This window comes from Myotis myotis, unplaced genomic scaffold (genome assembly GCF_014108235.1).
Source record: "Myotis myotis isolate mMyoMyo1 unplaced genomic scaffold, mMyoMyo1.p scaffold_m19_p_6, whole genome shotgun sequence".
NCBI lineage: Eukaryota > Metazoa > Chordata > Mammalia > Chiroptera > Vespertilionidae > Myotis > Myotis myotis.
Genome location: NW_023416368.1, coordinates 12,039,927 through 12,063,104, shown reverse-complemented (window position 1 = coordinate 12,063,104; position 23,178 = coordinate 12,039,927). Strand labels below are relative to the sequence as shown.

Here is a 23,178-nt window from a genome sequence, read left to right as displayed (position 1 = left end):
TTGGCCAACGTCGGGGTGGGCGGGTAACGAGCCGGGAGATTTGAATTTGAAAGCCAGTAATGCCAGGATCAGCACCCGGAAGTTGTGGAGGAACGCTGGTTCCCAGCGGCTTGTGGAGCTGGTGGTCATCATGTCCTTTCCTAAGGCGCCCCTGAAGCGATTCAATGACCCTTCTGGTGCGTACGGGGGAAGGGACTGGGGGACCGGAGTTGATCTCACGCCCCTTGCCCCCTGCGGTTCCCCCTGTCAGAGGGCAATTGGAGGCGATTTGGGGGCTGACATGGGGATCATTCAATTGATTAATTTTTTTTTCTTCTTAAATACATATTAAGCATTTACTACATGCCAAGCATAACTTAAGATAATAAGAATACAGCCTATAAACGGTGCTGTGTAGACACTGAAGCAGAGAGAAGGAATAGGTGTGACAAAACGTTGGTAGCTATTGGATGGTCCAGTGCGGAAGGCCTTGCGGTTAAAAAAAAAGGAAACACCTGACCATGCTTTTTGTCTGTATGTGTGGGTTTCTTTTTGGATATTCCATTCAGGCATAAAGGAAAGAAGGCTGGTAAAGGCAGTTTGTGGTGGTATCGGAAACACTAAATGAAGTGATGGCGGTTAATAGGGACGATCTTTACATAGATGATTAGTTCTGTTTTAATGCCCCAGCATCCTGGAGAGGTGATCCTATTCGTTATTTTACTAATAAAATGACAAAGACTTACATTTCCTGTGTTACACAACCGAACTGGGCCTTCTCGAAATCCATCCGGTGCTCTTAACCACTGCAGGTGCATACGTGCAACAACCAAGAAACCTTGAATGTGGTTGGTAAGACCATCAGTTATTACAGGCTGACTTTTTATGCAGGGACTGTGCTAAGATTTTTCCTCCTAGGTCTGGTTTATTTTTTCCAACAGCCAAATGAGGAAGGTGCTGGTACTGTCCTTATTTTACAGATGAGGGAACTGAGGGGTTTTGTAACTGTACTACTGAACAGCCTGTAAGTGGTAGAGCTGAACCATGATTTATCCATTATAACATACACTTAGAGGTCACTGTCTTTAATCTCTGTCAGACAGTATGGAAATGGAATGTTCTTATTCACCATCTCCCAATGACTACACTGTATCTGGCACATAGTAATGCCTGTTGATTGGCAGACAAAGCTGGATTTGAATCCTAATCTGGCTGATTACAAAACCCTATTCCATCTGCCACATCCCTAGTGACTTTCTGTGTTTTCACCACACTGCTCACCTCAGCCCTGAGCTCAATACTGGGGATACAGTCATGATTAAGACAGTCTCTACCCTCCAAGCCGTTTGCCTAATGTGGGAGATGGATAAGTACATTGTCTAGTGTGGGGAAGTGGAGAAGTACACTATATAAGTACATACACCGCTGCAAACCTGGGAAGTTCTATGAGAGGAATGATATGCACAGGCTGCTGTGTGGTGGTTATAACCTGATTGGAGGATGCAGAGAAAACTGGAAGAGATGACATCAGGCTGAGATCTGCAGGATAAGTGAGAGTTAGCCAGGCAAAATGGCAGGTGAACTAGCCATTCGAGGTGGAAGGAAAAGAAACTAAAAAGTTCTGGAAGTTTGAAGCATTTATTTAATGCAATGCATAGAATGTTTATGTGCATACAGAAGTATCGCCGGACTGCCTGTGTTAGCTTCTGATTATTGGTTTTTTTTTCAAATATATTTTTATTGATTTCAGAGAAAAATTTGCTATGTGTGAGTACACAGATATTTTCTTTTGTTTCACTTTTTTAAAAAAAAAAATGCTAGTGAAGATGTACCAGTGAGCTTTTATCATCCCATTTGAAAAACAGGGGATAGTAGGAGTTGCTTTGGGATTGTCAAACTCCTTGCTGTTCCTATTTATTTGCATGAAACTCTGAAGGAAATAGCTTTTCAGAGAATAGTATAACTCTATTGATTTCCAATCAAATAAAGTTTTATGCTAATGACATTTTTGTTATGAGTCCTGAAAGCCAGATCTTACATTTGCTACGCATAAGCACTCTGAAATGCCTTTAATTTGGGACTCCAGTTACTTACATGAGATTATAAAATATAAATTTCTGAGACATACAAATATAGTCTATGGTGTTATAAATTTTTTGATATATTGATATTAGGCAGAGATGGATTATCACTATACATTTTTTTCCAGGCTAAATCTTGAGGGCTAGACACTTTTATTTGCTTCATTTCTAGAATCTGATGGTAGTTAACCTCAGTGACTCTGAGTAGCGTTGATTCCAAATATATAATTTCTTATAGTCAATCCTTAAAAAGAAAACCATGTTGCTTGTTCTTTCATAATGTTCATCCCAAGACTGTCTTTGCTGTTTTGTTCAGTTGCCGGTATTCCTTTGACCCAATTGAAATAAAGGGCATTTGGGAAGATGATATTGTTTCTCATATCAAATGGGTGCTATTTTTACATTTGAAAGAACAAAGTGTCTATTTATAGCATTTTTTGCATTTATATCACTCACTTTGCTTTGCATGTTTTAACTTAGGATTCTAAGTGACATTAGAAGAAATATTAATGTTTTCTGTTTCTCTAGGTTGTGCACCATCTCCAGGTGCTTATGATGTGAAAACTTCAGAAGTATTGAAAGGACCAGTATCCTTTCAGAAATCACAAAGATTTAAAAAACAAAAAGGTACTGGATCCCAAAATACAATAATGGTTATATGATCTCGTAAGTTTTAAAGTTATGAATAATAGTATATACATTTAAAGCTGTTATGGTATTTCTAAAAATGTGAAACTATAGGTATAGTTAAATTTTTGTATTTGAAAAATAAATGTTTTGTATTTGATGGATTTATAAGAGAGTCTACTACAGAATAATACTTTTATCAATACACTTGTATAATCAGGAAAATTATACAAAACACTTACAAGGATATGTTGTTTCCCTTTATATATATATAGTATTGATTTCAGAGAGGAAGGGAGAGGGAGAGAGAGATAGAAATATCAATGATCAGAGAGAATTATTGATTGGCTGCCTCCTGCACGCCCCCTACTGGTGATCAAGCCCACAACCCAGGCATGTGCCCTTGACCGGAATCAAACCTGGGACCCTTCAGTCCACAGGCTGACGCTCTATCCACTGAGCCAAACCAACGAGGGCTCATTTCCCTTTTGCTAATTACCTTAGCCTTCTGTCAAAGAACATTAGGAAAATCAGAAAAATGTTAGATGTGTAAAATATATTGTGCAACTAATTATTTAGAAATGTACAGCCAAGAAAAGAATAACATATTGCTTCACTAATAGTTGCAATAAGAAATTTTGAAATTGTGTTTTGTCTCTGATACAATTTATTGCAGAATCTCAACAAAATCTTACTGTTGACAAAGATACTACTTTGCCTGCTTCAGCAAGAAAAGTTAAGACTTTGGGATTAAAGGTGAGGTAATCTTACGTTCTACCTGTTTTATGAACTGTACCATTTCAGTTTGTCTTTATTTCTTTGCATTTTCCCCCTTCTTTGGGCCTGTAAGTTTAAGTTGATTACTCTTTGTAAGAGTCTTTTCTTTATGAGATAGCATAATTAAAAATTCAAAATGTATTGCTGTTTAACATTAGAAAGAATCAGTCAGTAGCTTTATTCATAAAGTTCCTCCTCTGTTCTTTGGACTTTTTAAGAAAAAAAAACCACAAATCTAATTTTATTGAGATAAAAACTTTTAAGCCTGAAATATTTTGAGATTTAAAGAACCTTTTTCCCTCATTTACTAACTCACCTACAAAGTATGTAATAGACTCAGGGAAATTTTTAAAATAGAAATTAACTGTTTGGAATCCTTAATCTTTTCTGATAACTAAAAATAAAATTCATCTATGATGTTTGTGGCACTAAAATTTGATCATCACTATTCTTTGATTTTTAAATAGAAGGAATCTCAAAAGAATGATAAAGACTTGAAGATGTTGGAAAAAGAGGTAAGCAATGCTTTCAACTTATTGAAAAACAAATGTGCGGTGTATAATGGAAAGAGTTACATAGAATTAAGAGACAGGGATTCTGTTGCAGTTTGAGGAGCCACACTGGATGGCAAATATACCATTCAGACCAGTGCCTACAGGGTAATCATCCCTTGGCTTGGACCCTGTATCAGAGCCTGGGTGTCTGTGTGGCATGCTGACAAAGTCAAGTTGTTAGCCTACTAAGGGACAGGTTCAGGATAACCCATTTAATGAAAAAATGATCATGAGAAATCAATATGTTGGTTTACTACAATTATATGTGTTTGTATTTACTTTTCCTGTATGCTACTCTGCATGTTAAGACAATGACTAACTGGGGAATTGCTCAGTGAGCATAAAATGCTAGCAGGTTAGTTAAATGGAGTTCTGCTAATCTGATGCATTCGTCTGCACCAGTGGCATACACCTCCCTCAAGGATAAAATGATTTAGGCTGCCCTGTTACATGGTACTCACTTACCACATGTGACTATTTAAAGGAAATTAAATTAAGAACTCAGTTCTTCAGTTGCACTAGTCACAGTTCAAGTGTTCAATAGCCCCACGTGAGGGGAGGCAACCATACTGGACAGTGCATCTCCACCATGGCAGAAATTCCTGTTGAGCTGAGCTGACCTAAAGAACCACTTACTTCCCTAAGCAGGGCTAAGCTGGTCACTGCCAGCTTTGCTTTTCCGGCAGTAATTTCTCCATGTTTCCATTACTGACTCTTTCTGGTGGACATATTCTTTTGATTTATTAAAGCTTTTCATTGATTACAGTAAAATATTGGCTTAGGACCAAGAATATGTCCAGGTAACTTTGCAAATCTCTGCCCTGGTTGACCTGATCCTTTTGTATTTATTTTTAATAATATTGGTTATCATTTTATTTATTTTTATTATTTTATTTTTTAAGTTTATTTCAGAGAGGAAGGGAGAGGGAGAGAGAAATAGAAACATCAATGGTCAGAGAGAATCACTGATTGGCTGCCTCCCGCACGCCCCCTACTGGGGATCGATTCTGCAACTGGGGCATATGCCCTGACCCGGAATAGAACTATGACCTCCAGGCTCATAGGTCGATGCTCAACCACTGAGCCATGCTGGCCAGGCTATCATTTTATTGAGCATACATGAAAGGGATGAATGGAGGGGGGGCGGGGGGGGGGGGGGGGGGGAGGCAGTAATCAGTGAATCTCAGTTAGATAGCACGTAAGTGGCAGTGCCAGGATTAGAACTGGTCACTTGGGGCTGCCCTGTTACATGGTAGTTAATCTTTTAGAATGGAGATTTTTAGCAAATAAAGCTCTATTTTATTTAAGCCCCAAAATATTTGCTGTTGTTTTTTTTAACTTGAATTGGTTGTCAGTATTTAAATGGAAAGTTTCATGCAAAACAAATTCAAATTTCTGCCTTCTGTTGCAAAATCAGATCTGAAAACACTGTTTCCACTTTCCCCTCCTGGCCTGTGCAGGGCTGCCTCTTTAGATCCCCACATTTGCTCTTCGGCCCTCACCTGGCTCTCTTCACTTGTTTATGTTTTCTGCTTAGCCATGTAGGTATTTGAGTTTACAAACCCCCCCCCTTTTTTTTTTTAACTTAAGCTTCTTTAGTTGCAAAAAGTATGATATAGATTATCTCAGTGTTTATTTTTCCACTGTATCATACTATGCTAAAAACACCACTGATAAAGCAATAATGTAAGCATAGCGAATCTTATGGTAGGGACTCTTATTTTTTGTTTGTTTGTTTCTTTGTTTTGTTTTTTTTTGTTTTGTTTTTTTTTTTTGGATGGTAGGGACTCTTAAAGCCCAGTCAGTCCCTAGCCTCTAGTTCTCATAAGTGTTGCTTAAATCATTTTTAGTTAAGCAATGTTGGCTTAAAATACTGAGATTAGTATGAATACAAAGCCAGTAAAAATGCAAAATACTTTCCATGCGACTTACTACAGCTATGCTTTCTTGATACTTTTATACCCAGCAAATAGTCTAGTTTGGTAGATGTTTTCTGTGCACTAGAAAAAATATGTACGCACTTGTTAGGTATAGTGGTCCATATATGTCAGTTCGAGGTGGTTAATAGTTCTGTTCAAATATTTATACTGTTATTATTCTATTAGTTACTAAGAGGTACTTTTAAAATTTTAGTTCTATGAATTCATCTATTTCCCTTTTAAGTCTGTTAGTTTTTGCTGTTTATATTTTAAAGTTATATAAGTGCACAACAAACTGAAGCCTATGTCTTCCTCCTGAAATGATCTTTCTCTTAAAATAAAAAATATTTTTAATGATTTTATACAAAGAGAGGAAGGGAGAGAGAGAGAAACATCTATGGGCTGCCTCTTGCATGGAACTGGGAATTGAACCGGTGATCTCTTGATTCATGGTTTGACATTCAACCACTGAGCCACAGTGGCTGGGAATGCTTACAGATTTTTAAGATGTGTCATAAATTAAATATGATTGTTCACACAGAGCATCGTGTCACAGTAAGAGATTTTCCTAGAACTTTAATGTTTTAATTACCAGTAGCAGCTAGTTACGCTGGCGTTGTGTTTGTGAATCGTTCATTCCTCACCTATTTCCACCCAGATTCGTGTCCTCCTGCAGGAGCGGGGTACTCAGGACAAGCGTCTCCAGGATCTGGAAGCTGAGCTGGAGAAGATGGAAGCAAAGCTCAGCGCTGCAGTCAGGGAGAAAACGTCTCTCTCTGCAAGCAACACTATGCTGGAAAAGCAGCTTACTGAATTAACCAGGACTAATGAGCTACTCAAATCTAAGGTATTTGGGCCACATGATAATATTGACAATTGAATAAGTAATAAACATGTTTTTTCTCATACACTGTTTTTTGGGGGAATCTTAGACTCTAGTTTAGTCTTTTTTCCCCCCTCACTAAATGTACCTTAAATATTAAGCTACTTCCAATAGGAATTATTATTGTATCTTTTTTATTATGTTGCCTAGCACATGAGAATTTATAAACAAACACGTTACTTTTTGTTTTAATGTCTGACATTTTCTCCCCCTCTTTCAAAGTAACCTCCATAAATAAGGACATTAATCAAAGTTGCAGAATTTGCATCTAGAAGTCACTTTAAAGATCTTTCTTTGAAATAATGAGTAGGATGATAGCCGGCTTCCATCTCAAATCCTTTTGGGAATGAAGGGCAAAAATGAATAAATATGTTCAATCAATAAATTGTGTTTATCAATACTAATAGGTCTTAATATGGTCATTTCACTTTTTACAGAAGTAGAAGGAGGCTGTAAATCACTGTTCAGTTTCAGAGCCATCGATTCACAGCCTATGTGCTGGAGTCTTTGCTTACAAAGGGAGTGAGGATGCATATGAATTAACCATGGGAAAGGGAACAGATTCCTGGGCCCCATCCAGGAAGGGCTGATTTAGTTGGCTTTGGATGGACTCCGTGCCCCTCACATATTTCAGAGTAGACCAGGCAATTTAAATGCATTTTGTTAAGCAAACACCCTTTATGAAATCTCTGCCAAGAAGTTTATTTTAGAGCCTTGCAATGAACTTTCCAGTATATAGAGGCAGGTGACCACCCAAACTACTTTCAGAAATAAACCAGAAAGTCACATGAAGTAGGAGGGACAAGAACAATAAGTAGTGTAAATAGTAATTGTGGTTCTCCAAAGGTTGTTTGCTCTGTTAGAATATGCTGCAGGCAAATAACAGTCCCAGTAACTGGTACTAATCAATAGTAATCAATACTTCAGTGATTTGTTATATAACTTAGCAGAACATATTTCTGAAGCTTTCACGTTTGTTGTACTTAGTTTTCTGAAGATGGTAACCAGAAGAACCTGAGAATTCTAAGCCTTGAGCTGATGAAGCTTAGAAACAAAAGAGAAACTAAGATGAGGGTGAGTGATGCCTTTGCTGAATGTGCTGCGTCTGGTTCTGTGGATCTGAACGATTCCTTATTTCCTGCAACATATTTCTGTTGTGTAGAGTATGATGGCCAAACAACAAGGCATGGAGGTGAAACTGCAGGCCACCCAGAAGAATCTGGAAGAGTCTCAAGGGAAAGTAGCACAGCTCGAGGGGAAACTGTGAGTGCCTAAAGGAAAGAGAAAGTGTTCCCACAATACTTACCTCATGGCCTGCCTCTCGTTCCCTTTTTCTTTTCCCAAGTGATAGTTGAGACTTACTCATTCCCAAACAATTTAGGCTGAAAAGATATGAGATTATTATTACTTGTGTACATCTTCTGAATCAATGATGAGGAGAGGCCTCATAAGCTTTCTAATAGCCTAATCTTGTGGAAGTGGTAAAGTGGACCCGAATTGAGAAGCACTGGTATAGGAGGCTGTGATTAATGCACAAATCTAGCCTTGTCTTTACTACTGAGCTCTCACTAACATACAATAAAATACACAGATCACTAGTAGTCAGTTTGATGACTTTTGACAGCTGTATGTACCTGAATAACCACCACCCGAATATGGTAGAGAATACTGCCGTCCCTTCACAAAGTTCCTCCATGCCTGCTGTTCCTGCTCCTCCCTGGCTAATGCCCCCCACACCACAACCACTTTCTGACTTCCATTGTCATAAATTAGTTTGGCTTTGGGGGGCACATTCATTATTGCAGGCATGTGTGTATAAACCTCCATCTGTTTACTATTCTCCTGTTGATCAACATTTGGGTTTCCAGTTTCTGACTATTATGAATGAGACTGCTACGTATGCCCTTTTGTGGACATATGTTTTTATTTCTCTTGAGTAAATAGGAATGGAATTCCTGGGTCATAGGGTACGTGTATAACATTTTCAAAAACTCAAAGTAGATGAACCATTTTACACTCCCAGTTAGCAATGTATCATAGTTCCAGTTGTTCCACACCCTCACCAACATTAGAAGACGTCAGTGCGATTTCAGCCCTGTGAAGTAGTATCTCATTTGTGGTTTTAATTTATATGCTATTACTGTCAATTATATTTTTATTGACCATTCGTATATATTCTTTTGTAAGGTCTCTATGTAAGCCTTTTGCCCATTGCTTAAATTGGGGTGTTTGGAGGAGGTAAACACATAAGTAATTGCATATAAGGCAGCTTAGAACAAAGGCTTTATGGCATACAGATGCTATTTTGTATGTGTGGTGGGTGGGGAAGCCAGGAAAGCTACAAAAAAGATTATTTCTGACACTTGGAGTGCTGTAGATGATGACTCTCATTATCACAGCCCTTTTATCAGTATATATTTGGAAAGCTTCTCACCTAAAAAAACTTAGGTCTCCTACTTGCGTATGTTAAATTGCCAACTTGAGATGTCACATAAATTAATAGTTCAGAGTTTAGACTTTTGCATCAGCCTGCAAGATACAGCAGTATCTGGTACAGAGTAAGCATCATGTGATCATTGTATGTATTAATATATACACCCTTTTTTTAGTGTTTCAATACAGAAAGAAAAGATTGATGAAAAATCTGAAACGGAAAAACTCTTGGAATACATTGAAGAAATAAGGTAATATCAATAGTAGTTTTAAATCAGCCCTCATTTTGTTGAAGTGTGATGAATACATCATTTTCATCTCTTTTCAGTTAATTTTTCCTATGCTTAAATAGATGTGCTCTTCAAAATAGTTTGTTTTAATGCAGTTGTGCCTCAGATCAAGTGGAAAAATACAAGTTAGACATTGCCCAGTTAGAAGAAAATTTGAAAGAGAAGAATTACGAAGTTTTAAGCCTTAAGCAGTCTCTTGAAGAAAATATTGTTACGTTGTCTGAACAAGTAAAAGACCTGAATGCTAAATGTCAGCTGCTTGAAAAAGAAAAAGGTATTCAAGTGTTTGTAGTATTACTGTCTTCAGCTAAGTACTATATATAGCATTTAAGAAAAGCATTGCTATGTTTAAAAACAACTTTTTAAAATAATTATGTAAATAACAAAAAATTCTGTTCTAGTTATGAGAATTTAGTCTTTTATAATGTATATTCTATTTAATATGTTGCTTACCTTGTAAATATATACAATTTTGCATTATTTGACTTCTCCATTCGGTAGCCATTTAAAATTGGTAGGTACATAGATGTAGGTGTGGGGGGTTATTATATGATTATATAGAGTAATGATATAAACTGTAGAGGGTTTTTTTCCTTTGAAAATACTTGATCTCTGTTAACATGCGATGTATGTTAATGAAACGTATGTATAATGAAATACAATGGGAATCTGGGTCCAAGGTTAGTATTCATATCTGCATACAGCGTTGTTAACATTTCTCTTTCCTAGAAGACCTCATCAGCAGGGACAGAGAACGGGATGAACATCTGAATTCTGAAATGCAAAACTTAAAAGAGAAGTTAATTCTTGAAAAACAAGAACATGAAAAGGACTTACAACAAAAGGAGTTGCAAATTGATTCACTTCTGCAACAAGAGAAGGAGTTACAACAAAAGGAGTTGCAAATTGATTCACTTCTGCAACAAGAGAAGGTAGTTTTCTATAATGAAAATAAAACTAGTACTTATTTTATGTCATACATTTCCTTGTGGTCAGAACACCTTAAAATTGTGTATATTCTGTGATCCACCAATTCTATTTTTAGAATTTTATCCTGAGGAAATAATCATGTTTATGCAGCAGATTTAACTGCAAAAGGTTAATGTCCGGCTGGTGTAGCTCAGTGGTTGAATGTCAAACTGTGAACCAGGAGGTCATGGTTCAATTCTGGTCAGGGCACATGCCAGGGTTTCATTCAGACTTAATCCCCAGTAGGGGGCATGCAGGAGGCAGCTGACTGATGATTCTCTCACATCATTGATGTTTCTATTGCTCTCTCTCTCTCTCTCTCTCTCTCTCTCCCTTTTTCTCTGAAATAAAAAAAAAAAATTTTAATGTTTACCGCAGGGGTATTGATAATGTGAAAAAATTATAAGCAACAGAGAAAGAAAAATTAAGGAAACTGTTTAAAGATCTTTACCAGCCCACTCTAGTTAGAGTACTACATAGGCATTTACAGTTACATTGAAAAAAAGCATATGATTATATGAGAAACAAAAGTGACAATTTTTTATAATCCAGATTATATAAAAAACATTTTGCATATCGATGAGAAAAAAGATAGTCCACTAAGAAAGAATGGGCATAGGATGGAAATACATAATTCTTAGAAATAGAAATTCAGATAGCCTGTAACAGTTACTAGATGTTCTACCTTAGTAGTAATCAAAGAAATGGAAATCATTTTTTTCTTTTTCACTTATACAATTGGCACAAATTTAAACGTTTGATAGAAAAAGACACTTGGTGAGAGTTGGACAATATTATATAAATATTGTATTGCTGAGGAACCTACAAAGACTAAAGGAATTAAGTAGATCTGTATATACCAACTTAAAAATCTCAATAACCATTTTTGTGTTTTTTAAATGACTTTTATATACACAGTATATATCTTTCATATTTTAAGAAGTATTATATAAGTAATAAGTAAAGACCTTAAAGCATATATATCGAAGTAGTGGTTATCTCTGCAATGGGAAAAGTAAGATTGGGATGGGAAGCAGTCAAGGCAATTTTCTCTTTATTGATGATGTCAACAATTTTTACAATTGTGATTTACTTATATTTATCTTTTTATTGGTGTGTACTCATATAACTTTAAAATATTTTCATATAACATTGAAATCACAGTCCTTTTTATATAATGTCATATGACAAAAATATGTTATAAACGCCAGTTGTAGAATTATGATTTTAGTTTTATAAGAAGTAGGTTTGTGTATATGTGTTGCATAGGAAAAAGACTAAAATAACATTTATCACAATGTTGACAAGTTATAGGATATACTCCCTGACAAAGTGAATATGATATCTTTATATTTTTTCAAATTCCTTGAGAACCTTGAATTTGATATTCTTACTTCATTAGCTGTACATTTTTCTGTCCTTAATAAAACCTCATAAATTATTAAATTAAGTTATTTAAACCTTTTGAATTATTTTGGTGGTTTTCTGTTGAATGTAGGAATTATCTTCTAGTCTTCAGCAGAAGCTCTGTTCTTTTCAAGAGGACATGATGAAAGAGAAGAATCTATTTGAGGAAGAATTAAAGCAAGCTCTGGATGAACTAGATAAATTACAGCAGAAGGAGGAAAAATCTGAAAAGTTGGTCAAACAGCTGGAAGAAGAGACAAAAGCTAGAGCTGAAGAACTGAAACTTCTGGAAGAAAAGCTGAAGGGGTTTGTATTAATAGGACTTTACACATATGACTTCAGATTTTACAAAGTATTTTTCCAGAACATTCTCGAGATTCTCATATCAATCATGCAAGTGAGTGAGGTTAGAATTATTTTGCAAGTAAGGAGAAGTAAGTACATGCATAGGATGTACATATAGATAAGTATGACAGCCAAAATAGAAGCCAAGCCCTTTCTTTATTTAAAGCCAGTGGTTTAAGAGTTTTAATTCAAAAATGACCAGCCCTAACCAGTTTGGCTCAGTGGATAGAGTGTGGGTCCGTGGACTGAAGGGTCCTGGGTTCCATTCTGGTCAAGAGTATGTACCTTGGTTGCTGGCTCAATTCCCAGTAGAGGGCGAGCAGGAGGCAGCTGATTAATGTTTCTCATCAATGTTTCTATCTATCCCTCTCCCTTCCTCTTTGTAAAATCAATAAAATACATTTTTTTTAAATGACCAAAATTTTGTGGATCCTGTAATTACTCTCATATTTTCTAAAAGTGAAGGGACATTAGTGTTACAATAATAATAGATTTAGAAAAATACTCCGCAAAATTAAGTTTCCCACCCTTTAATAAGACACACTTACATTTTTGTATACGTGTACATCAGTTTACATAGTGTGAGTTATATCTTTAATTACCTGTTTTGAAGGAGAACAAACACTTCAAAAATAACCATCAAAAAGCAAAATGGGGGGAAAAAACCAGAACTGGGAAACATTAAAAAATAAGAAATGGCTCGCCGGCATGGCACAGTGGTTGGGCGTCAACCTGTGAACCAGGAGGTCACAGTTAGATTCCCGGTCAGGGTACATGCCCGGGTTGCGGGCTCGATCCCCAGTACAGCGGGGGTGCAGGAAGCAGCCGATCAATGATTCTCTCTCGTCATTGATGTTTCTATCTATCTCTCCCTCTTCCTTACTATCTCTGAAATAAATAACACATATGTAAAAGTAATAAGAAATGTATTATTAGAAATAGACTGAGATCTCATGCTTTTTTTTTTAACTCCAGTTCCATATTGATTTCATCATGTTATGTGTCCTCCACTACATTAACTTAAATTAAAATGTCCAAATTACAAATAAAATAATTATATTACTTGAATCCTTGGGATTTCATCACTATAAAATTTCCTAGCGTAGACTAGACATGAGCCTACATGTAATATGTCTAGAACTGTGTGTATCTCTTGTTGGATACTTTTGTTATTAATTTCTGTGTGTGTTTTTTTTGTTTTGTTTTTTTTAATGCTTAGTGATTTAAAAAAAGAAAAAGTTAGGGGGAAAATGGTGTTTTAGAAAATAAAGTAAAATAAATAAGTAAAATTTTAAAAAGCACACCAAGCCGAAACCGGTTTGGCTCAGTGGATAGAGCGTCGGCCTGCGGACTGAAGGGTCCCAGGTTCGATTCCGGTCAAGGGCATGTACCTGGGTTGCGGGCATATCCCCAGTGGGAGATGTGCAGGAGGCAGCTGATCGATGTTTCTCTCTCATCGATGTTTCTAACTCTCTATCTCTCTCCCTTCCTCTCTGTAAAAAATCAATAAAATATATTTAAAAAAAAAAAAAAAAAAAAGCACACCAAGGTTTTATATATATACCTGCTTTTGCAGGAGCAGTACCAAATGTAATTAGGGGATTGTTCGATATTGCAGCCAGTCTCAGGGGACAGGTGCTTTAAGTGCCTGAGTAGATGCTTTCAGTTTCAGAAAGAAAGTGGACACAATCATTTATTCTGACTCAGAGAACTGTCCAGAGGTCAGGAGATAAATATTTTGCTACTAGCTGTGTCACTATGAGGAAGATAATCTTAATCTCCATACTTTTCTATTTCATTATATATAAAATAGTTTTATGAGATGGTTTCTGTGGTCCATCTCTTCCAGCCTGGAAATTTTATGCTAAAAAGGAAAACTAAGATAGTGGAAGTGATTCCTCTAGGGGGCAGGAAATATAATATTTTGTTATAAACCCATTAGTATGATTTGATTGCTTTTAGCTGCTGTGTGTATATTTTTTTAAGTCCCCTACTCATTACAGAATGAATTCGACCAGCTGTTATCTTGTCTCAGTGTCAAACTTAGTCTGTAAGTGAATAATGCTTCTTATTTATAGTTTTTAGTTCCAAATGTTCTTTAAAAGATCTCATAAGCTAATATGCATATCTAAAAATTATATCATCATTTTGTAACATATTATTTAATAAGTTGTTGAATCTTTGAATAACAATTTATAATGTGGGTTATTGATACAATCAAAATAGATCTACATAATCCTGTAACTTTTAAAACTATTAGTATCCTGTACTAACTATTTCTTAAAAGTCTACACGCAGAAAATTAAATTTTATTTAGTACAAATGCTTTCTAACTAGTAATTCACATTCTTAGCTGTTGCTATTAAGATTCTATCTGAGTCATTTTATCCTACTTCCCCAAAAATGTTTAACTACATACATACATGTGATATAAAACGATAAGTGTGGAAATAAGTAAATGAGGATGACAACAAAAGTAAAAAAGAACAGGAAAGATAATATGAAGTCCTACATAGTAACCATGCTTTTAGATGTAGTCGTTCATAAATTTACATCTAAGCTATCCAGTAGCTAATGTAAACAGGAAGGTTTGGGATTCACCTTTGACACCAAGAGTGTCAAAGGTAAATACTAACCTCTTTCTTAGGGCAATGATTGTAGTTAGTAGTTTATCTTTTCATTGTTCCATTTTTCTTAGGAAAGAAGCTGAACTGGAGGGAAGTAGTGCTGCTCACACTCAGGCCACCCTGCTTTTGCAGGAAAGGTGTAACACTGCAGAGCAAAACCTTGGAGATGTTACTGCTCAGTTCGAAAGGTATTTTTATTGGGAGCCTGTACTCTCAAACATAATAAGAGCAGGGAGAGGCACTTAGGAAAAACCGAACAACAAAATCAATTGCACAAATAAAATTATTGGAATCACTTTAAATTCCATAATGACCAACCATAAATGGGCATTTAGTGTTGCATGTTAGTCTTAGGATGTATAGTAATTTCCCTTTGATTTCAATGTGGCTAAGTTTGTAGATTCTTATGTGAACACTTTTGCATCTCATTTAAGAACTTCTTTCTGCCCCAAAGGACATAAAGACAGTCACCTGTTTTTCTTCTAAAAGTTTCAGTTTCTCTTTTCACTTTTTCACCTAGAACTGATTTCTGTGTGTAGTGATATTGGGATCAAATTTATTTTTGTTTTTCCATGTGGATAATGAATTGCCTAGTGTCCATTCATTGAATAGTACCTTCTTTCCTAGTGATCTTCATGTGATGTATTATATATAATACACATATGCACACACATATCATGTACTAATATATGTAGGTATCTATTTTAATTATAATTTTTCTGTCACAGCAGAAATATAAGTTATATAAATTTTATATTAGGCAAGTTTTAGTGTTGTTCTCAATCCTGTAAAGGAATTTCCTGTCTTGCTACTTTGAAAGATAGTGCCTTAGCCATTCTGTGAATCCACTCACCATCACTGTGCTAATACCATTAAGATTTATTCCTTCAGATCACACGTCTCCTTTCAGCTCTGTATCCACCTACCCAGCTGCCTACTTGACATCTCCAAGTAGATATCTGACTATCTTCCAATAGCAACGTGTCTAAAACAACTATTGATCTTCTCTCTATCTCTTTCTACCTCTAGTCTCTCATTCTTTTTTATATCAGTCAGTGACATCTTCCTCCCTTCTCATTCCATAAATCTTAGTGTCATCTTTGATCATTTTCTCTCCCTTTTTCCTAACACCTAATCTATTTCTGGAATTTTAAAATTCAGCCTCCAAAAGAGATCTCACATCTTTCCATTGCCAGCTCCTTAGGCAAAGCCTTTTTCACTCACCGGGACTGATAGTTATCTTGTATTTAATCTTCCAATGTGTCCCTGTGCACCTTCCCCAGTCTATTCTCCTCATGTCTCCAGAGTAGTCCACACACTTAGAGACCTCAGGTAACCCCATGGTGCCCTGCAGTGATGAGTGGCCTCAGTCCTCACTAGCTTCTGCTCTCGCCGCTCTTATTTATTAGGCTCCAGGCTCATCTTTTTTCTTTTTGTTTCTTTGTTTGGCTTGAAAATATGGAATTTGTGTATCATCCTCGCACAGGGGCCATGCTAATCTTCTCTGTATCATTCCAATTTTAGTAGCACTCCAGTCTCATCTTTTCATGCCCTATGGTCTACCTGCCTCTGAGCATCTTTTCCCTCTGAAATACTTTGCCCTAACTGCCTGGCAAAATCTTCCTTATCCATCATGTCTCAACTTAACTGAATTCCTCAGGCCTTTTCTGAATCACCAACCAAAATATAGTCTTCTCTGTTTTATTAGCTTAAGGAGCCCTGTAGTTTTTCTTCATAACTCTTACCCCAAATTTAATTATATACTTATTTTTTCAAATATTCTGTGAAAACCTGGAGAGGCATTTTCCTATCTTCCCCACAAGACCATGAACTCTGACAGAAAGTGCAGGGATTGTAGGATTTTTGTTTTAGAGTAATTTTTATGTTTGGTAGTTGGTTTTTTTAAATCTCTGTATGCATACTTCCTGCACATAGGAGTCACTGGATTTTTTTTTTTTATTGGAATGAAAAGCCTATGCAGTATAAGCTCATTAGCACTGACCTCGGAACATTGAATTCTTACTTGTATAAGTGCATAAATAGATACTGAAAATTTTTTTTGCCTTACCTAAAATTTTATAAACTATAAATTTATGAGCTACATATTTGTCATGTGTATGTTAACTTATTCTTCTTGTTAATAAGCTATAAAGCATTAACAGCTAGTGAGATAGAAGATCTTAAGCTGGAGAACTCATCACTTAAGGAAAAAGTGGCCAAGGCCGAGAAAAGTGCAGAGGATGTTCAGCATCAGATATTGGCAACTGAGAGCTCAAATCAAGAATATGCAAGGTATGTAGTAAAAATAAAACCATGCTTGTGGCCCTCAAACCATTAAGACAATGTTGTTAAAAGCCAGCTACCAAGTGATGCAGGGAGTTGTAGTTCGTTTCATGGCTTGCTTTGGGTGATCTCAAACTGCAAATAAAGAATTTAGTTAAGCCCGGCCAGCGTGGCTCAATGGCTGAGCATCTATCGACCTATGAACCAGGAAGTCACTGTTGGACTCCCAGTCAAGGCACATGTCTGGGTTTCGGGCTTGATCCCTAGTGTGGGGCGTGCAGGAGCAGTAAATCCATGATTCTCATCATTGATGTTTCTATTTCTCTCTCCCTCTCCCTTCCTCTGAAATCAATAATACAAAATATGTATTTTAAAAAGAATTTAGGTAAAAATATAAAGTTCTCAAAAAAGTCCTTAAATTTTAAAAAATAAAGGAAAAGAACAAAAAGTAATTAAATGGTTGTAAAATGTTTAGTGGACTCTTCTCTCTCAAACATCTAGGATGCTTCTAGATCTGCAGACCAGAGCAGCACTTAAAGAAGCAGAAATTAAAGAAATCACAGTTTCTTCTCTCCAAAAAATAAGTGATTTGGAGAACCAGCTCAAGCAACAAGGTGAAGACTTTAAGAAGCAGCTGGAAGAGGAAGCAGCAAGGTAATCACGCTTCAGAACCCAGGTGCCACATGCCTCAATTTTTTTTTTTTCGAATACACTGTGTCTTTAATTTAATTTTCTGTTACAGAAAAGCTGGAAAAGAAAATACAGTGGCAGAATTAACTGAGGAAATGAATAAGTGGCGTCTCCTTTATGAAGAGCTATATAATAAAACAAAGCCTTTTCAGGTGTGTCAAATAGGACTGAACGTAACTCATGTTTGTTTTAGTTATTCGCTTTATCACGACAGTGACTTGGTTTTTCTGAAAGACCATTTTGCTGTGCATCTAGTGCCAATTTAACTTCCTATTAAAGAAGGCTTATAAATTTTGTCAAATTATTATGCATACATATTTTAGTAAAGCCTTTATAGTCTAGAACAGGGGTGGGCAAACTTTTTGACTCGAGGGCCACAATGGGTTCTTAAACTGGACCGGAGGGCCGGAACAAAAACATGGATGGAGTGTTTGTGTGAACTAATATAAATTCAAAGTAAACATCATTACATAAAAGGGTACGGTCTTTTTTTTTTTTAGTTTTATTCATTTCAAACGGGCCGAATCCGGCCCGCGGGCCGTATTTTGTCCACAGCTGATCTAGAAAATACCTCCTAATAAGAGACTTAAAGTTAATAGCTTAGAAGTTTCTTTTGATCATTAATCTATGTAAATTTGTGATAATTATTTTGTTATGATCTTTCTCAGTGTATCTCAAGTTAATACACTGATCTTAAGATAGCCAAAGGATAAATGCTAATCTTGGCACTTCAGTAGATTAGGAGTTCTGGTTATAATATGATCCAGTTGATACAAATTAGGCTGGCCAGCCTAGTCTTCTTGTTTCTTTCCCTGTTTTTATGATCTTTGAAATGAAAAACACAAAAAATTTTTTTAAAGTCTCATTTATGGAGAGCTCTGAGAATATGTTAACAAAATCTGTTTTTGTTCATTTTTAAATTTTATTTTAACTTTGTCTTCTATATAATTTATATAGACAAGTAAGATTTAACAGTTTTAAGTCTTAACTTTATATAAAAAAAACCTATTTTTCAGCTACAACTGGATGCATTTGAAGCAGAGAAACAGGCTTTGTTGAATGAACATGGTGCAGCTCAGGACCAACTAAATAAACTAAGAGATTCTTATGCTAAATTATTGGGCCATCAGAATCTAAAGCAAAAAATCAAGCATGTTGTGAAATTGAAAGATGAAAATAGCCAACTCAAATCGGTTTGTAAAATAACACAGTCCTACTGAAGATATTGGGGTGGGGTATTTTTTATTCTATTTATAACATTTAAGTAAAATGAAGGACTTTGGTATCAGAAAAAAGTGATAGTCCATCTAACAATTAAGGATTTATTTTATTTTATTTTACATTGTTGACCAGATGGGTATTAATGTTCTCAGATTTTCTAACTACATTAGTATGTTGAAAATTACTAGAGCCCTAGCCGATTTGGCTCGGTGGTTAGAGTGTCGTCCCACAAACTGAAGGGTTGTAGGTTCGATTCTGGTGAAGGGCACATACCTTGGTTGCAGGCTCGGTTCCTGGCCCTGGCCGGGGCACATGGGGAGGCAACAAATCAATGTGTCTCTCTGACATCGCTGTTTCTCTCTGTCTTTCCCCTTCCCTTCCATCCTCTCTAAAAAATGATTGGAAAGATTCAGAAAGGTTTACATATCCATTTCTATTTGTAAAGTAGGAAAATCCTTGATGTAAGTAAATACTATAACGATAGGCAGTGTTCAAAACTAGTTAGGCATTTAAGTTTTTTAACATCTTTATTGAAATACTAGAGGCCCAGTGCACGAATTCATGCCTGGGTGGGGTCCCTCGGCCTGGGCGAGGGTGGGGGGGGAGGACCACAGGAGTTTGGGTGGGGGGAGGAACTATGGGAGGTTGGCTGTCAGAGTACACTGACCACCAGGGGGCAGCTCCTGCATTGAGCATCTGCTCCCTGGTGGTCAGTGCGCATCATAGCTACTGGCCGGTCGTCCAGTTGTCCAGTCCTAACGGTTGCTTAGGCTTTTACATATATAGATAATTCACACATATAGATAATTCACACACCATTAATGTGTACAACTCAGTGGCTTTTAGTATATGTACAGATAGCTACAGCCATCAATCACCACAGTCAATTTTAGAACATTTTTATTACCTCAAAATGAAACCCCTTACCCTTTAGCTATTATCTCCCTATCTTCTCATCCACTCCTCCCTCCCATCACTAATCTACTTTCTGCCTTTTTCTAATGTTTAGTTTCACTAGGAAGCAGGTCAGTGGAGCCCCTCAGGTCCTCATGCTGGAAGTTGATCTCAGCATTTATTACTGAATTTTAGAGAGAGAGGAAGAGAGAGAAACATTGGTGTGGGAGTGAAAAGTTGATCAGCTGCCTCCTGCACACCCGCTACCAGGGATGGAGCCTGCAACTCGGGCATGTGCCCTGACCAGGAATAGAACCAGCAACCCTTGGGTGCATAGGACGATGCCCAACCAATGGAGTCCCACCGGCCGGACTAACTTCATAGTCTGAAAGCCTCTATCTAGTAGTGATTTTTGCCATTTGGTTTGATATCTGAGGGACTTTGGAATTTGTCAGTAACATTGGTTACACATTTTACCAACGTGATCTTAAATAATTGTTTATTGTCTACTTTTTTTTTTTACACAGGAGGTGTCAAAGCTCCGCTCTCAGCTTGCTAAAATAAAGCAAAGTGAGAGAAACCTTCAGGAGGAGTTGAATAAAGTTCTGGGCATCAGACGCTTTGATCCTTCAAAGGCTTTTCTTCATGAAAGTAAAGAAAATTTTGTTCTGAAAACCCCATTAAAAGAAGGTAAGAAATGAATGCATAGAAGTGTCATCTTCCTTTGGATTTGCTTTTAGAACATTTAGCAAATTAATCATTTTTATGAACTGAAAAATTTTTTTACAGTTTCTGTTATGAAAGAAATTCTGAAATTTTTGTGTGAGATGCCTTTTCTTTCCTCCTTCCATACTTTATATTTTCCATGTCTCCAGATCCCATCTGTCCTTCAAGCCCATTGAAACTCCATCTTCCTTGAAGCCTTGTCTGACTTTTTTGTTCCTACCTGCCCCCCAACCAGAACTATTCCCTGTAACACACACTTAGCATTTTAACCTCAATGTCTAATTTGTAGTTTTGGAGAAGTAGGTATTCTCTCTTGATTGTGAATCTTGGTATCATTGACAATAAATCAAAATGGGTTGAAACAGTGAATGAAGAAATATAAATAAAACTATGCTACAGAATGTGAACATTGCTTTGTCCACCTTACAAAAGATAGCAGGTGCCCGTTTTTAGTTTATACTGACTGATGAACTGGTGTTGATTTAGGACACTAACACCTCTTTTTATTAATCCCTCCAGGCAATACAAACTGCTACTGAGCTCCTATGGAGTTTCAAGAATCATGCAAGTAAAGATCTGAAAAACCAAGTTGAAGATTATTTTATTCTTATTCTTGTTGCTGTTATTGTCGCTGTTTGTAATGGATACTTTTAAAATGTATTTAATATTAACTTCCTATTTTTAGGTATCTGAAAGCAAGTTCAATGTTTTTACCCATATGTCTTCTGACATTTTATTTTCTCTTGTTGGTACCTCCTCCCTGATGTTCATTTTCGTCACTTCATTGTAAACCTTCTGCTTGGCTTTCCAGCTTTACAACTCATCCCAGCAATCAGCCTTCCTTTAAAAATCACTTTTATGTTATTACTCCCCTATTCTGAAACTAAAGGTGGTTTCAAGATCCTAATACCCAGTTTTTTAGTTTGATCCTGGATGGCTTTTCTGATCTGAATCTCTTAAGCTAAGACAAAATACCTTGGCTTGTTCTTGCCTCTACATTTATTCTCCTAAAAATGTTCAGTGTGTTTTACCCATCACCCATTTATCCAGTTCAAGCAAGAAGTAAGGGCATGCCTAATTCCATAGTCATCTCTTATCAGAGTCACTGAGCTGGTCAATAATTTGCAGATTTCTAGACTCTATCCCAGTCCTACTAAATTAAAATCTGAGTTTTGGGATGAAACAAATCTGCATTTGAAACAAACTCTGCAGTTAATTCTTAAATGCATAAAAACCTGAGAAACACTAAAAATCTGAAATAACTTTTTTTATTTTGAGAGGCTGTTTTTTAAAGCTGGGAACAGTGAAATAAGGAAGGGTTTAGGACAGAAGAAACAACAGGAGAGCCTCGGCAGGGCTGCTCTGGCTCATTGAGAAGTCAGAGGAGAGGGGCCCTTGGGGACAGGTACAGGGGGTTAGCCCAGGACGAGTTGTTGCTGCCCACTCTCCCCTGGTTGCAAGTTTCATGGGGACCCTTAGAGTTTAGGAGATGTAGGCCTGTGTGAAGAACAGGGGGAAGGGAAAGGCACCAGCATGCTCCTAGGAGGGGGAGAGCACTTGTCTAAATAGAGTTTTTCTTCTATTGCTTGGCATCGGCCTGACTACTGGATGATGGATTAGTATTTCTGAAATGTGAAATAAAGATCACACAGTAAGTCATTAACTCATATGAAGTTACATAATGCTTCCATTTAAGGTATATTTATTATCTCTGCCCTCCCCGACCTACCTTGTCTCTAGAATTACAAATGGTAGTATACTATTTAGAGAATGGTAATACTCCATCTAAAGTTTCTGACTTACACAGTTAGTATATTATAATCCACCTTTTAAAATAATGTCTCCCCCTTAAGGGACCAACAAAGATTATTACAATCAGAATAGCTTTTCACAATAAGTGATTTTTTAAAATATATTTTATTGATTTTTTTACAGGGAGGAAGGGAGAGGGATAGAGAGTTAGAAACATCGATGAGAGAGAAACATTGATCAGCTGCCTCCTGCACACCCCCTAATGGGGATGTGCCCGCAACCAAGGTACATGCCCTTGACCGGAATCGAACCTGGGACCCTTCAGTCTGCAGGCCGATGCTCAATCCACTGAGCCAAACCGGTTAGGGCCACAATAAATGATTTTATTGGAACTTAATACATAGTTGAATTTTTAAATGTCATTTTAATTAAGTTCAGAGGAAATATAGAAATTAGGAAATTTATATAATAAAATCAAATAGTTCCAAGACTTCTGCTTTTACTAAAAATGGAGTAACAGGGATCAAATTTATTGTTCCTCACCCTACCCTACACACACACACACACACACACACACACACACACCCCTAAAACTATCAAAAACTAGAGAAGATATACAAAATAATGAGTTTCAAGATGCTAGGCATGAGACAACAATCCCTGAGTGATGGGAAAAATCAAGGTGAGCCCTATCATTGTGCCCTGATTACAGCCTTGAGAG

At 36.7% G+C, this 23,178-nt stretch overlaps 1 protein-coding gene and 1 pseudogene across 3 annotated transcripts; one reads left to right on the top strand and one right to left on the bottom strand.

Moving 5' to 3' along the window:
- The first annotated feature begins 115 nt into the window (after positions 1–115).
- On the top strand, positions 116–22,368 carry HMMR (hyaluronan mediated motility receptor). 3 transcript variants are annotated; one of them, XM_036314858.1, is made up of 18 exons: positions 116–176; positions 2,589–2,687; positions 3,364–3,443; positions 3,935–3,979; positions 6,596–6,784; positions 7,808–7,894; positions 7,983–8,083; positions 9,430–9,504; positions 9,639–9,817; positions 10,273–10,475; positions 12,011–12,225; positions 14,963–15,079; positions 17,037–17,183; positions 17,676–17,828; positions 17,917–18,016; positions 18,881–19,057; positions 20,507–20,669; positions 21,225–22,368. In XM_036314858.1, the coding sequence occupies exons 1-18, from the start codon at positions 131–133 to the stop codon at positions 21,242–21,244; spliced, it is 2,196 nt and encodes a 731-aa protein (XP_036170751.1). In that variant the 5' UTR covers positions 116–130; the 3' UTR covers positions 21,245–22,368. The 3 variants fall into 3 exon arrangements, with proteins under 3 accessions (XP_036170751.1, XP_036170752.1, XP_036170750.1); XM_036314859.1 differs by having other exon boundaries at positions 3,932–3,979; positions 10,276–10,475; XM_036314857.1 differs by having other exon boundaries at positions 3,932–3,979.
- Positions 16,344–16,426, bottom strand: LOC118659415 (annotated as a pseudogene).
- Positions 22,369–23,178: the final 810 nt, after the last annotated feature.

Coding starts and splice junctions, on each gene's coding strand:
- HMMR (XM_036314857.1), top strand. CDS start 131: ATGTCCTTTCCTAAGGCGCCCCTGAAGCGATTCAATGACCCTTCTG. Junction 6,785..7,807: donor ATGAGCTACTCAAATCTAAG/GTATTTGGGCCA, acceptor TGTTGTACTTAG/TTTTCTGAAGATGGTAACCA. Junction 9,818..10,272: donor GCTGCTTGAAAAAGAAAAAG/GTATTCAAGTGT, acceptor TCTCTTTCCTAG/AAGACCTCATCAGCAGGGAC.